Source organism: Xenopus tropicalis, chromosome 7, assembly GCF_000004195.4.
Source record: "Xenopus tropicalis strain Nigerian chromosome 7, UCB_Xtro_10.0, whole genome shotgun sequence".
Lineage (NCBI taxonomy): Eukaryota > Metazoa > Chordata > Amphibia > Anura > Pipidae > Xenopus > Xenopus tropicalis.
The window spans coordinates 82223763-82238372 of NC_030683.2; the positions used below are offsets into that span (position 1 = coordinate 82223763).

General features: G+C 39.8%; 1 protein-coding gene across 2 annotated transcripts; it reads left to right on the forward strand.

The window, feature by feature from the left end:
- Positions 1 to 5891: 5891 nt before the first annotated feature.
- On the forward strand, positions 5892 to 9395 carry apoa1 (apolipoprotein A-I). 2 transcript variants are annotated; one of them, XM_012966446.3, is made up of 4 exons: positions 5892 to 5964; positions 6812 to 6869; positions 7410 to 7566; positions 8515 to 9395. In XM_012966446.3, exons 1-4 carry the CDS (start codon positions 5947 to 5949, stop codon positions 9101 to 9103), a joined length of 822 nt encoding a protein of 273 aa, XP_012821900.1. In that variant the 5' UTR covers positions 5892 to 5946; the 3' UTR covers positions 9104 to 9395. The 2 variants fall into 2 exon arrangements, with proteins under 2 accessions (XP_012821900.1, NP_001005127.1); NM_001005127.1 differs by having other exon boundaries at positions 5899 to 5924.
- Positions 9396 to 14610: the final 5215 nt, after the last annotated feature.

Here is a 14610-nt window from a genome sequence, read left to right on the forward strand (position 1 = left end):
TAGGTTCTTGTTTAAATCATGTGCTTTAGAATAGGTTATTGTTCCTTTAGGTATGAATTTAGTTTTATGGTTCAGGGCTTAATGGAACCTACATAGTAATCTTGTACAGGCCAGACCAATGCTTTGCTTCACAAGCCTGAACTCCCACAGTCTCCAGTACCATGAATTGCAACTCCTGGGGGCAGGATTTGTTGATTTGTGATTGTATTAAAACAGCAAATTGCAACATTTTGTGTGACCCTTTTACATAATGCAAGAAAAATTATAGGCCATACGTGGCCTGGAAGTTTAAGTACTTGTTTTGTGGTGAGAAATATTTTCATTTTTTCCCCCTGTCTTTCACTATATTCTCCACTGATGGATTTGCCTATTAGGTTGTATAATGTATGTTGTCTTGTTTAGCCCACTAAGATGGAAGGAAGAAAATTGGCACAAAATCCACATAATTATGAAGCGCTAGTTTATTCTGTGGTTCTGTGCAATGGATGGGTGTATATACTGACAACAGATTTATTTACAAAGCAACCAATAAGTGATACAAGAGGTATGATGTATAAAGGACCCTGTCCAAAAGAGTTAATATAAAAGAATTACACCTATTAGTAGAACTGCATTTTAGGTGAAATACCAAGAAAACATGATTTACTGCTATTACATTGGCTTTACAGATTAACAACGTTTAAACAGAGAATTTAATTTTCTCTGTAAAAAAAAAAAGTTGCTTTCACAGACTGATTTGCATATCCCCCCATTATTTTGTGATCACATGCTCAAATATGCCAAAGTGCTGCTTATTGCTTTCAATGCACTTTCAAACAGAAGGGCATAAAGGCCTGTGTTGTGTTCTTTAATGCTTATGTTGTGGCTTTCTGTCAGGGTTATTGTCAGTGAAACAGATCACTATGGTTTTTCCCTAGGCCAGTGCTCCTGTCAGTGTTTTTTCCTATCAGGAAAACCAGCCCAAGGAAAAGCTTAGTAATTTATTTCACTGGGGGTGAAACCCACTCACCAGTGAAATAGCCTTTACACGTCCTTTAAGAAAAGCCTGGCTGTAAACTTTTAAGAATTTATGTTGCCTCCCCAAATAAATGTTTGCAGCCACATTTGAAATTCCATTATGTTAAACATTCTCCTGAATATCGGTGGACGAATGGCCACTTCCCATTCTGAGCCTTATTTACAAACTGATCAAAGTGCAGCAAACAATTAGTGCTAAATCATCTATAATGGGCCGTACAAGATCTATGGTTGTCATGGTTACACTACTGTTAAAATTAGACTGTTTTTCTTCTCACATTTTTTGCCTCGTGTCTATTGAGAAACTAAAAGTATGGACAAGAAGGTAAATAGCCTGATGAAAAGTAGTCTGTGGCAATTTATTTTGTTCTCTGACTTATGAGGGTCAGGTGCCAGAATAAATAACGTGACATTTCCCATCGCAGCATCTTGATAAAACTCCAGCATTTTAGCAGCCATATGTCTGTGTTTTACAGTGTCATTCTAGCCTTCTGCCACTATCAAAAAATGTTCACTGCTTTATGGCAGAGAAGCAGGGGTGCTGCTGCCAATAGAATGCACATTAAGTTACTGGTTACTTTTTAGTAACTTCTAGTGCAGAGAGCACAATTGCTGCCAATTCAGCCCCTCCTCGTGTTCTCTGTATAGACACACCCAAACGCAAATCAAGATCTTCAATGTTCGATTTCATGCCAGAATGTGCCAAAACAGAATGTAAAGTGCAGAGGCTAAAGTAACCAGCGCTGGTTCTGCTGTGGCTTAAACAGTTTCTGAGAAATAGATGCTTCTAAAACTTCATTTTTTGGCTTTGAAAAATGAACCTCTACCTTGGAAAATACCTGTACATAACTACACTGGAATTAGAATGAGAAGCAATACTGTTTCTCAATATAGTTTGGTCATTTGCCTATGGGACCAAACTGTAAATGATGGTGCTTAGTGATATAATCCGTTATAACTGGAGCTTAGTGATGTAATTTCACATGTCACATGACTCACTAAAACTTGTATATTATAATAAAGTATAATATAATAAAGTCACCAAGGGGGGACTTATGATATCCCTATATTTTACAATAGGGGCTACTTTATTCAGTATATATTTCTTTTTTTTTTTTTTTAACATTTTGGCAGGACAATCATTAGTTACAAAAAAAAGCTGCTCAGTGTTGATCTAAGTATAGTATATTTATTATAATCCTTTATAAAGGGCGGACATATTCCGCAGCACTCTTACAGAGATTGTATATATTTATATAGCATTTCCTTTCCACCCAAATATGAGTTATATTTGTTTTACTGAGATTACCAGATTATGGGGCTCATTTACTAAACCTGTGTAAAATGGAAACAAATTGTGCAGTTTGCAATGTTTTTTCCTCCTTTAGGCTGACGTCAGACGAGGCGTAGGGTGGATATTTTTGGCAAGCGGAAAAACACTTGCCGAAAATTCCGCCCTACGCCTCCTACTTGTGCCTGCACCCGAATGAATAGAATAAGCTTGTTTGCAGGCACATGTAGAGGCAATACGCATAAAAACGCGAGAGTTTGAGAGTCTCACATTTTTATGTGTATTTCGGCTACATGTGCCTGCACCTGAGCGTATTCCGTTCATTTGGGTGCAGGCACATGTAGGAGACGTAGGGCGGAATTTTCGGCAAGCGCTTTTCCGTTTGCCGAAAATATCTGCCCTACGCCTCGTCTGGCATTAGCCTTACACAGTATTAGTACCTAACATTCTACCTGAATTATATGCGTCACTACTTGACCTGATGCTTTAATCCTGGTGCAAAAGATGCATCCATTTAGTAAATTAGGCACAAATTACATTACAGTTGATGGAGGTTGCCTGAACAATGATTCAGCTGGTGTAACTGGAAACATGTATAGGTGCAACACACAGAGGGAACCCCTGTAATTTTTGTCTTTTCAAAGCATGCAGAAAATACAGGGCTACCATGTGGGACACCAGGTGAAAACATCAAATCAAGGCACATTGCAACTATAGTGGAAGAGGAGCAGATGGTAGATTCTTTAGAAAGGAATTCGGCCTCTTAGGAAAACCATCAGCTTAAAATTGCTTGATTAGCCCTTGAAATAACTGCAATGGTCTCCCTGCAATCTTGAATGTCATCCCAACCTTCACATCACACAATATTTGGGTACCTCCTTGTATGAGAGAGTAAACAGGCTGAAATTCAGTAGTTTGTGTACAACTTCACCAGCATGTCCCTCTGGATGTGACATTGAAGGCTCCTGGAGGGGATTCAATCATTTATGCTCAACGGAACTTTGCAAACCCTTCTAGAGGTTGTAGACATACAATTTGGCTACAGTCAGTTAAGATCATTCAGATTTCTCTTTCCAACTCTGCAATTTCCTACCCATTTTCCCAAGGCACATGCTGCTCATCTTTGCTACATCTTACCCACAATGTTAGCATTCAGGTTATAGAAAGTCTTGTAGAACCATTTTGCTTTCTGGTCACCTTTTCCCTACATTAAGATTTCCATCTGCATTTCACTTCCTAAGTGGGGAAAAAAGAACTTTGTAAAATACAATAAATATACTTGTAGCCTGAGCCATCTCTGTGCATCCAATACACGCTAAAATTTGCCGAATGTAACAACAATGCTCTTGATATGGGAATTGTCCCAAAGTAATTTGTTTTGTTTTCTGGGTGATATTTTTAATTTCCTTCTTTATGTTGGACTAGAAAAAAAGTGTATTAACATGGCTGTTTTCAGTGATTAATATAATTTTCGAGGCGTCAGAAAATGATTTTGGAAGTAAATTCCTGGAAATAAACTTGTGATATGCAGATATCTGGCTCCTGGTGTGATCTGTTCTGAGTCTGAGGTTCATTTTTTACTCAGCTATAAATAGGTATTCTTGCACGGGTATCCTGGTTTCTCTAGAGATTATTGCTTGTTTCACTTCAGCATGAAACAGCATGGGACACTTAGTACAGAGGTAAAACCTGTAGTGTGAAGTGGGCAAAGCGGGGTCTGACATACAAGCTTTGTACCCTGAGAGGTGGGCCTCTGCTGAAATGTTTGAGAGCTTTGGTTAAGGTTATTGCTGCCGATGCAGTACAGCTTGGTTTTTATCACTGAAATGTGCAGAGGAATTTGGATTGCTGAAGGCAGTCACGCACAATAGCTTTATTGACAACAAATAATCTTTGAATATTTCACCTTTTGTCACTAACAAGCAATGGCCATTTCATTCAAACATTTTGGGTGATACTCTATTAAAAACATTACCAGAGGTAAATAATTAAGGCCACCATATGAGTTTTACCTTGAATTGCTATGGTGTCTTTATCATATTAGCATAAACCTGTCACTAAAAATCCCCTGGTTTTTGAAAATACATGAACAGAATATATTACTTATAAACCATGGGACAAGTATATGTGCAATGACCCTTTTTATATTATATTTAAGGAAACCATTATGTGGTTTCACTAAAAATAATTATGCAGTCTTTTTGTTTGGTGCACCATATGAATCATAATGCCCTAGGACACAGGGCAAGGCCAAATTGGCTGGGCACCCTAGGCAACCTGACCTGCAAACCTGGCAGACACACACAGGTGCACAATGGACACGCACATGCAAGCTGACTATGAGCCGACAATGGTGTGGGGTAAATTAAGAGCGGGCAGTGGGGAGGCAAGGGCTGTGACAGGGGGTAGATAAAGGAGGATGTACGTGCCAAGCACCCCACAAATATTGTGCCCAAGGCATGTATCTTTTCTGCATCTACATCTAGTTCAGGCCCTGCTAGGACATTATACTTTATAGTATTAGATTGTACAACAAAGAGTCTGGAACTAAATAAACACTACACCATTTTTAACCTACACTGAAATTCTCTTTGATGAAGAACCACCACCTAAAAAATGTATAGAAACCTGCCATAAAGTGTGTAAATGAACAAAATAGGTGCAATTTTACTGAGAAATAGTTACCTGTCAGCAACTGGCTATGTATTAATCATTACTTTTGCACACATTAAGTTAAAAACTGCCTTTCTTACATATATATTAAAATCTACACTGACCCCACACAATTAGCTTAACGCTTTTCATGCTTACCAAGCACTTAATCATAGGCTCCCTGTGATTAAGTGCTCAAATCTATGATTAAGTGCTTGGTAAGCATGAAATGCTTTAGGCTAATTGTGTGGGCTCATTGTAGATTTTAAAACATATGGAAGAAAGCAGTTTTTAACTTTAATTTGTGCAAGAGTAAAGATAAATATTTCATTACCCATGTTGCTGCTATGGGTTTTCACAAACCCATAGTCCTCTAGTTGGGCTTCAAGTAGAATATTAGCAATTAGCTCTGGTCATCAAAATCAGCATTGATGGCCCACTGTGGTTCTAGCTAAATAGGATTTTTAAACCTTCTTAAGAGATATCTGGCCAGTGTTCAACCAGGTATCAGTCAGACAGCTGACAACTTGAATTTGGGGGAAAAAGTCAGCGGCTAATGTTACAACATTTCTTCCAAAGAACTTTTTCTTAAGCATAAGGCATTAATGTGAAATCTTTGATACAAAGGTTTACACAACAAGCCCCATCAGTATATGAATGACAGAAGGAATATTTTGTTATATGATATATCTTAGAAATGCATGAATGCCTAGATTTTCCACCATGGCTCTGAATTTAAGCTTGTCAAATAGAATGAAAGGTCTTTTGTGGTGATACAGAGATAAAACCAAAGAACCTTGTTATTTCCCTAGTACATCATCCTGAACTTTAAACCCACAGCTCCACGTCACATTCTGCAAATCCTGCTTATCTCAGCTGATAAGGTGAGTATCCATGTATACAAGGGTATAAAATGCATGCAGTGACTAGCATCGATCACAGGAGCAACTAACCAGCAAAGCAGGTAAGTTCTCAGTCCACTCTGGATGTCTTTAAACCAGAAGGTATTGGGGGGAAAGGCATTGTATGACAGATTGAATAGAAGAGAGTTTAGGTTGTTTGGTTCTGTAACAGAAATTTGTTTTCAGGGTTTATATATTCTTGATAGGGTAGACAGTAATATCTATTGTTTTTCCCTGTCACTGTTTATTTGCAGGTTAAAGACAATTTCAGGTTGAAATTAGAAATAGTGACTTTCCAATTTTAGTGGAAAATGCATATTAAGCCCAATCTGCAAAGGTAGCTGTTCTTAAAATACAGTTGTCAGCAACTTCCGTCAGTCTTTGATGGTGGATGTGGGAGTTATAGTTGAAAAACTGCTGTACAGCAAATGGGATGTTCCTGACAATATTAAATATATCACTAGTTACATAAAAGTACATTTTTATCTTTAGGAAATTGTCCCTTGATAAGGTGGATTCAGGGCATATATTGCCTTACTCTAAAACCAGCCCTCCCTCTGCCAGCCATGCAATAGCTGGAGCACCAGAGGTTGCTGGTTCTTAAACCAATGTGGGTCAGTTGTAAAAATGAACATAAAAGAGAGACTAAATATTTTGTAATGATAAAGGTTTTTATAGAACTAAGATGTGCCAGTTAAATTAACATAGTAGATGTTTTGTGATGGTCTGGACCACTAATTGCCCTATTTCATCTCCATGCAGACTGCACTGAGACATGTGTCTGTTGGGTGGGAGTGCAAGGTCCCTGCATGCGTTTTTCATTCTTATATACAGTAAAGATTATGTAATTCAGTTGATTTGCTCATTGGAATGTGCCCATTAACATTCTACATTATATGCCGGGCATTTTAATTCCCCTTTGTCCTCAGACCAGTGTCCTGTTTTACAGGTTGGAGAGTTTGCAACTATGAAGAACCTAGTCCTACTAGCAGTACTGTTCCTCTCAGGTATGTAGTGGTGTTTCCTATATTTGTGTGCTTGCGATGCTCCCTTGTGGCTCTATATGAACATCTGCTATGTTTGAACACTAGAAATTTCAATCTGTTGTCAACTAGAATTTTACTAGTTAAGGCAGATTTCAGCTGCCACTTTGACCCTAGGGCCAAACAATCTCATTAGCACAATATTTCCCACCCAAGGGGAAAAGATTTGCTCCTTTGGCAAACAAGCAAATCTTACTGTTTATGGCCGCCTTTAGTTCTGAAGTTGAGCAACCAGGCATATTTGGGTTAATGTGGGTTAATGTCTAATGTGAAGCCGAATTACTTCTGCTTTCCAGAGTTTAGTTTGTGACTTCACCAATTCTCTATGGAAAAACAATCACTAAAATTAATTTCTACCCCCCAACTGTTCAGTATCTATCACAGTTATACAGCATACTTTTCTATCTATATCTACAAACCATTGACATTTAGGGGAAAAATCACAGTAGTAGTAGTAATCCATAGCAACCAATCTAAACTTACATTTATATTTTGCTTCTGCAGGAACACAGGCAAAGTATTTCCCTTGGCAGCATGAAGAGCCCCACACTCCAGCCCAGCAGGTGCGGGAAGTCTTAGAGAGCTACGTACACAAAGTTCGGGACTTGGGCAGAGAAGCTGTGAGCCAACTGGAGACCTCTGATCTCGGAAAACAACTTGAGTAAGGCCCTGTTCTTTATTATTATTCTTGTTGGTGGTGGTAGAGAATAATGGTAAAGGCAGAATGGCTATATGTTACTATTTGACCAAATTGGGGGAACAGAACTAGAAAACTTAGAAGGTAATGTAAAAACAGGCACAACATTTGTTCCAGGTCTAGGAAACAAACATCAGACCAGTATATGCTACCTGCTAATTGGTTGAAATGGTTAATAGCTATGGAACCTCCTCACATATATCCTATATAAATATCCTTAATATTTGTAAGATAACTAAGCACCACTGACCTATGGGCCATGACATAACTTACCTGCCCATCTGTATTCACTGGATTTGCTGCATGTAAAACTCTTTACATGCCACGATCCCGGATAAATATTACACATGAATCCATTTATATGAATAGGAAAAGACTAAAAAGATAACAATGAGAAGGTGAGTATTTATTTTCAGGAAAAGGTGCAGTCACAGCTAACACAAATGTATGTATAATCAAAACACATGTAGGGCTGTATGGTGTAGATACTTTTTGACAAAGTGTGCAGGGGATGCAGTGAAACTGTAACAAAGCAACTTTAAGGTAGTTTTTTTTTTATTTCTGGGCGTTTTTAAATGATATTCTCACACAATTTGCAACTGGTGTTTGTTTTTATTTTTTGTAGTTTAAATTATGTATTTTTGTTGTTCAGAAACTGCATTCTGAAATTGATACTATTTTTTGGCTGCTAGGGTCCTGCTCACCCTAGCAATTAAGTTCTGGGTTACACTAGGCATAATGGACCAATAATCATTTCCCAGTATACAAGCGGAGATACAAGCAGAGATAGTCAGTGGTCAATTCATTTTCCTAGCAGCTGGTAGACAAGGACAGTGTATGTTATGGGATTTGTTTTGCCTACGCTATCAGAGTGTTATATTTAACTCTTCCATTTTCATTTTCAATATATAGCCTGAAGATCACTGAGAAGCTTGACACCTTTGGTACCAATGCTATGAACCTGAGAAAGCAAATAAATCCCTATGTAGAAAATATCAGGGAACAGGTGTCCAAAGAGCTAGAAAAGGAACTCCCAGTAATCAAGGAGAAAATCCGCCCCATCCTGGAAGCTTTCCAGAAACGTTGGGCTGATGATGCAAAGGCTTACCAGGAGAAAATCTCTCCCCTGGTAGCTGAGCTTCAAAAGCAAACCAAGAACAACCTGGATTCCTTGTATAAAAAGATCACTCCTATTGCTGAAGAGATAAGGGACAAAGTGAGAGTGGATGTTGACTCCCTTCGCTCAAGGCTCACACCCTACAGTGAAGAGGTCAGGGTAAAGCTGGTCGAGAAACTAGAAGAGCTTAAGGCCAATGCAGGTCCCAGAGCTGAGGAGTACAGAGCCCAACTGTCACAGCATATTGAGAATTTGAAGGAGAAGTATGGACCCCTGGCCCAGAGCATCAGAGAACGCCTGGTACCCCATGCAGAGGAGGCCAGAAACAACCTGGCAAAAATTTGGGAAAATCTGAGAGCCAAGCTCCAAAGACAGGGTGCCTAAAACCTTCACCTTCTATCTGTGAAGATGTATGTTGGTGCTTCAAACCTCATCCAAACTTCTCGCTCACACAACCACCTATTATCTCAACTTATACTATTACCATGATGCTGGCCTGAGAGAGGACATGTTTACATGCTGCTAGCCCTTACATTATCTCCAAGAGGGCAACCAATATTGATATGAAATGAATTGCTACATATCTTTTATTGTTTACATATTTCATATAAATTGCCCTGAGGGCACATGGTCCTCTCTCATGTTTCAATGTGAAAATAAAGACATTAGTATATAATTTTGTCTGTTTAGTGTGTTTATTTTCTACAGTGATTATAACATGATAACCATTATATATCTAATAAGTTGCCACCATAACTTCTGAAAAAGGTTTCAAGGAACATTTGACGTTTGTGAATCCCCACTCCTGGCTCTACCTAAGCTGATCAGAAAACCCTGCACTACACTGATGAGCCCCAAGAAGGGCGAAACCAGTCTGTAGTTGGGAATCTGATCAGCTATTATCCTGGCTTTTGCTTTAAAAACACAGTGGGTAAGCTTCAGCCTATAGGATAAACCCATGTAAATGGGATTTTTCTAAAAGCCTTAAGGAATTTGTTCCCTGAATCCCTTTTGACTTATTTGCATACATATGAGATGGTCTCCTCAACCCTTTTGACTTGTTCGTGAAGGAACTTTTTTTTATAATTCTGTGTTCCTCTATAATACATTTTTCACTGCCTTTTGCTCTTCACTAGAAGTAGTATACTCTTGCCAATTGCCAATTGTCTCTCCTCCCATCTTTAGTGTTGCTATCTGACTATTTCCTCCATGTTTGTAGAATAATATTCAAGCATGGTGACATCTTTTACATTTCTAATCTATTTTCTCTCCCTTTGGCTGATTTTAACCATTTGTTTTGAATTCCTCTTTACTAGGTGTTACCTCTGTTCCTTTTATATAAATTCATTAATCTGACAGGGCAGGACATAATACTAATTTTGCAAACACAGCATCTATGGCTAAATAGGTATGGGTATATATATCAAATATATTACAAATTTCACAATAAAAGAAACAATAACCTATAGATTTTTTGACCGCCCCATGTATATGCGCTGCATACCAGCGAATCAGAACTGCCATAGTTAAAGATTTTATCTTGTAATACAATACTAGTTTGTATAATTTTTATGTGGGGGATTAAGCATGTGTGTGACGTAGGAGGGTGAATCTCATCCACAGCTCTTACATCATGCACAGCTAACAACACGGCCACCCGCACTGAGAGCTTCCTCCCGGTGCATTGGCTAATCCCTAATCAGCATAGGGGCACGTTACCTAAAGATCTTGTTTCTAAGGCACCATGTAACAGTGTAAGGACATGCCCTTCTTAGAACTGGCTCAGAAAGTAACTGGTCAGTATTCCTTCTGGAAGAGGTAAAGCAGGGTCTGTGTGTCCAGTGACAATGAAAGGTAGAAGGGTTTGGCTATTGAAGCTAGGTACATGCACAGTACACAAATCTGTGAAAAGCTTTTGAACCGTGCATTAAAGTGGCTGGTACAGGGGATTTTGGGGTTCCATAACAATATGGTGGTGCAGTGCTAGCAGGACATGTTACTTTTTAAAGGAGAAAAGGAGCACCAGCCTTGGGTAGCAGGTAAATAACTAGAATCACTGGGGATTGCCTAAAAACGTGTTAGTACCCCCCCCCCCCCACCCCTCCACCCACTCCTAATAGTTAATTATACACTTTCCTTCCCTGTCTCTTCTCTATATTCTCACCCACAAAATCTTTTAATCCAGCTGCTTGTAGGGATAATATAAACTTGCTCCTTCCTGTTATTGGTTAATAGATCATTGAGTTGTTCCCTGTGACCTAACCCTGTAGTCTCTGAGTGTGTGTTCCGCTTTCTGGCCTCACCCTATATTTGTTGACTCCCCAGTTTTGTCCTCCTCGGATTGTTTGCCAAAGCCTTCCCTGACCTCTAACTTGTATATCAGCCTTACACCTACTCTGCTTGTCTTCTGTTCTATCCTAAACTGTGTTTATCTTAATAAACTTATTTTCTATAAATGGTCATTATGTTCTAGTTTGTTCTATTCTGTGAACACCCACTGATAGTGTTAGCCAACACATGGCCTCCATCCTGAAAGTTTTAACCCTGTGGGATGTTATGTGTCCATCTGAATTGGTAATTGCTCTGTTATGCAGTCACAGTGATGTGAACTGACTCCATATAATGATTTGATGTAGAAATGTACAAAACCCTGCAGCATAAATGAAATAAACTGGTGTAGCCATGTAGGATGTGGGTTTAACTCACAAACAAAAAAAAAAGGGGTAAGTATATTTTATTACCTTTATTCAAATCATTGTGGTGTTTAACTGTTGGGTTTAATTTTTTCAAAAGTATATTCTGTTTTTGGTGCTGAATTACAAAGTTTGGTTAAGAGGCTGGAGGAGTGTTTAAACTAGACAAGGGGGGGGGGGTGAGCTAGAGTTTTATGGGAAAGCTAGTGTAGACTGGGCAGTGGGATTAGCAAAGGGTCATGGGGGAGGAGTCATATAGTTCATCAGATAAGGAACTTCCATTGTTACAAGGGAAACATACTAATATTCACCTTAGCTCTGACTCTCCGTTAGCTAATGTAAATATCAGAGGGAGAAGTAGTAATCTCCGCTGCATGCTGGCTAATGCGCGAAGCTTGTAGGGTAAATTAGGGGAGCTGCAAGCTATTGTATGAAAATTATAATTTAATAAAAAATGCGACTGGGCCGTGAATTTAAATGGTTATACACTTTTTAGGAGGGACAGAGGGATTAAAAAGGTTGGAGGGGTTTGTCTATATGTAAAGTCAGATTTAAAGCCATGTAATAAAGACATCACCAATGAAAACGTTGAATCTCTTTGGGTAGAAATTTCAGTAGGGCTGAAGGTCACAAAGAAAATTATCATTGGTGTATGCTATAAACCACCCCGTATAGATGAGGGGGATGAGACCCAGCTACTATTGCAAATGGAGGAGGCTTCACAACTAGGTCAAGTTGCTATTATGGGGGACTTTAATTATCTGGACATTGACTGGAGTAATGGGGTGGCTAAGTCAGAAAAGCTAGTAGGTTTGTAAACATGCTAAATGACAACGTTTTATTTCAGGCAGTTCAAGAACCTACTAGGAATGACTCTATTTTGGACCTGGTCAGGGCCGGAACTAGGGGTAGGCAGAGTAGGCGCCTGCCTAGGGTGCAATCTTTTGGGGGGTGCACATTAAAGGAGAAAAGAATTAGAAATTTTTTTTTTTTTGGTAGTTGTAGTTGTATTTATAGTCCACCCTCTTGGCCTTTATAAAATCGCCGCCCAAACTCCCCTCTGGCATGATTAGTTTTTGTTTAATTGTCCCAGGAGCACACCTCCCCACCGCTCCCTATACTGGCGCTTACCTCGTACGCCTGTGCATGTGTAATAGGAAGTGGCGCGCACGCCCCCTACGCATGCGTGTCATTCAAACACAAGGCAACAGAAGGTGCTGGGGTGCGGCGGCGGTTTTGTTGTGCCTGAGGCTGAGTGAGCAGGACTGCTGGCCTGGCTGGGACCTGGGAGTTCGCTGACACGCTGCTGCTGCTGACACAGGTACAGATGGGGGGGCAATATGAGGGGTGGCTGGGCTGCTGGCACAGGTACAGGTACAGATGGGGGCACAATATGAGGGGTGGCTGGGCTGCTGGTACAGGTACAGATGGGGGGGCAATATGAGGGGTGGCTGGGCTGCTGGCACAGGTACAGATGGGGGGGCAATATGAGGGGTGGCTGGGCTGCTGGTACAGGTACAGATGGGGGGGCAATATGAGGGGTGGCTGGGCTGCTGGTACAGGTACAGATGGGGGGCATTATGAGGAGTTGGCTGGGCTGCTGGCACAGGCACAGATGGGGGGCAGTATGAGGGGTTGGCTGCTGCTGGCACAGTACAGATGGGGGCAATATGTTGGGTGCTGGCACAAATACATGGGGGCAATATGATGGCTGTTGGCACTGGTACATGGGGGCAATTGGGGGGCTTTTTATGTGGCATGATAATGGCATTTTTTAGTTCTATCTACTTGGGCTGTGGCTGGGCATCGGGTGGGGCAATACATGTGACTATGCTGTGACTGGGGGTGGTTGCTGCTGTGCTGGAACTGATTAGGGTTATGCATGCTGTGACTAGGGGTGGGGTGGTGTTTCATGTGTGCTGTGATTATTTGGTTTTAAGTTTGGGCTGATGTGCTGCCTGTGACTGTTTTGTGTGATTTATTATAAAAAATTATAAAATATAATACTTTAAAATGCAGAAAAAAATGCCAGATTTTCCAAGATTTAATAAGAAGCTTTTTGATGTTTTCAATGTATGGAGCTAAATATTTTTTCACTAAATGGGCTGTTAATAAGAATTTAGTGTGCCTTAACTGTAAATCATCAGGCCATTCGTGTGACATTGACTATTTGTCCTAGGGCTGGGCTTCAGATTTCCCTGTTTTGTTGCTTATCAATATGATGTTTGTGCCTTTATAATGTTGATGATGCCTCGTGGCTCTGGGTATCATTTTTATGCCTGTCCTGCTCTGTGTTGTGTCTACCATTCTGTGATGTAGATAGTGACAATTTGCAGTTGGTCTTGATTTTCTTTGTGATTTTTTCAATTATGCAGATTTTTGTTTAGCAGCTGTCCAAACATTTCCAGCAGCTATATGGCTGCTAGGGACCACTTTAACCTAGCAACCAAGTAGTGTTTTGTGTGATAGACTTAAATATGTTAAAAAAGTGACATTTAGGGGCACATTTACTAACCCACGAATCCGAATTGGAAAAATTACGATTGGAAAACGAACATTTTGCGACTTTTTCGTATTTTTTGCGATTTTTTCAGCGCCTTTACGACTTTTCGGAAATTGGCGCGACTTTTTCGTTACCAATACGATTTGCGCGAAAAAACGTGAGTTTTTCGTAGCCATTACGATGCGCTCGTATCTTGTCGCGACTTTTTCGTATTGAGCGCTCATAAGCGGCGGGCGAAACTTTCAGACTTAGCATGATTTTGAAAGCCTACCATAGGACTCAATGGCACCCTGCAGCTCCAACCTGGCCCAAGAAAAGTCACCATACTGAAGCTTGAATGAATCTGAATCTTTCGTACTCGGCGCGAAGGCTACGAAAAAGTCGCGACAATTTTCCGAAAAATCGCCAAATACCGATCATTACGAAAAAAACGCAATCGGACGCATTCGGCCAGTTCGTGAGTAAGTAAATGTGCCCCTTAGACTTAGTGTTCTGCTGTCTTCTGACCCCTTTATATGTGTGTTATGTTATGTGTATACTATGAGAATATATATATATATATATATATATATATATATATATATACTCAAAGTATCATAGTATATTGTTTGAATGGGTATACTGCTATCCATATTTATTTATAATGTACATAGTAGCTGAGGTTGAAAAAAGCCAAAAACAGTATTTATGTTAAA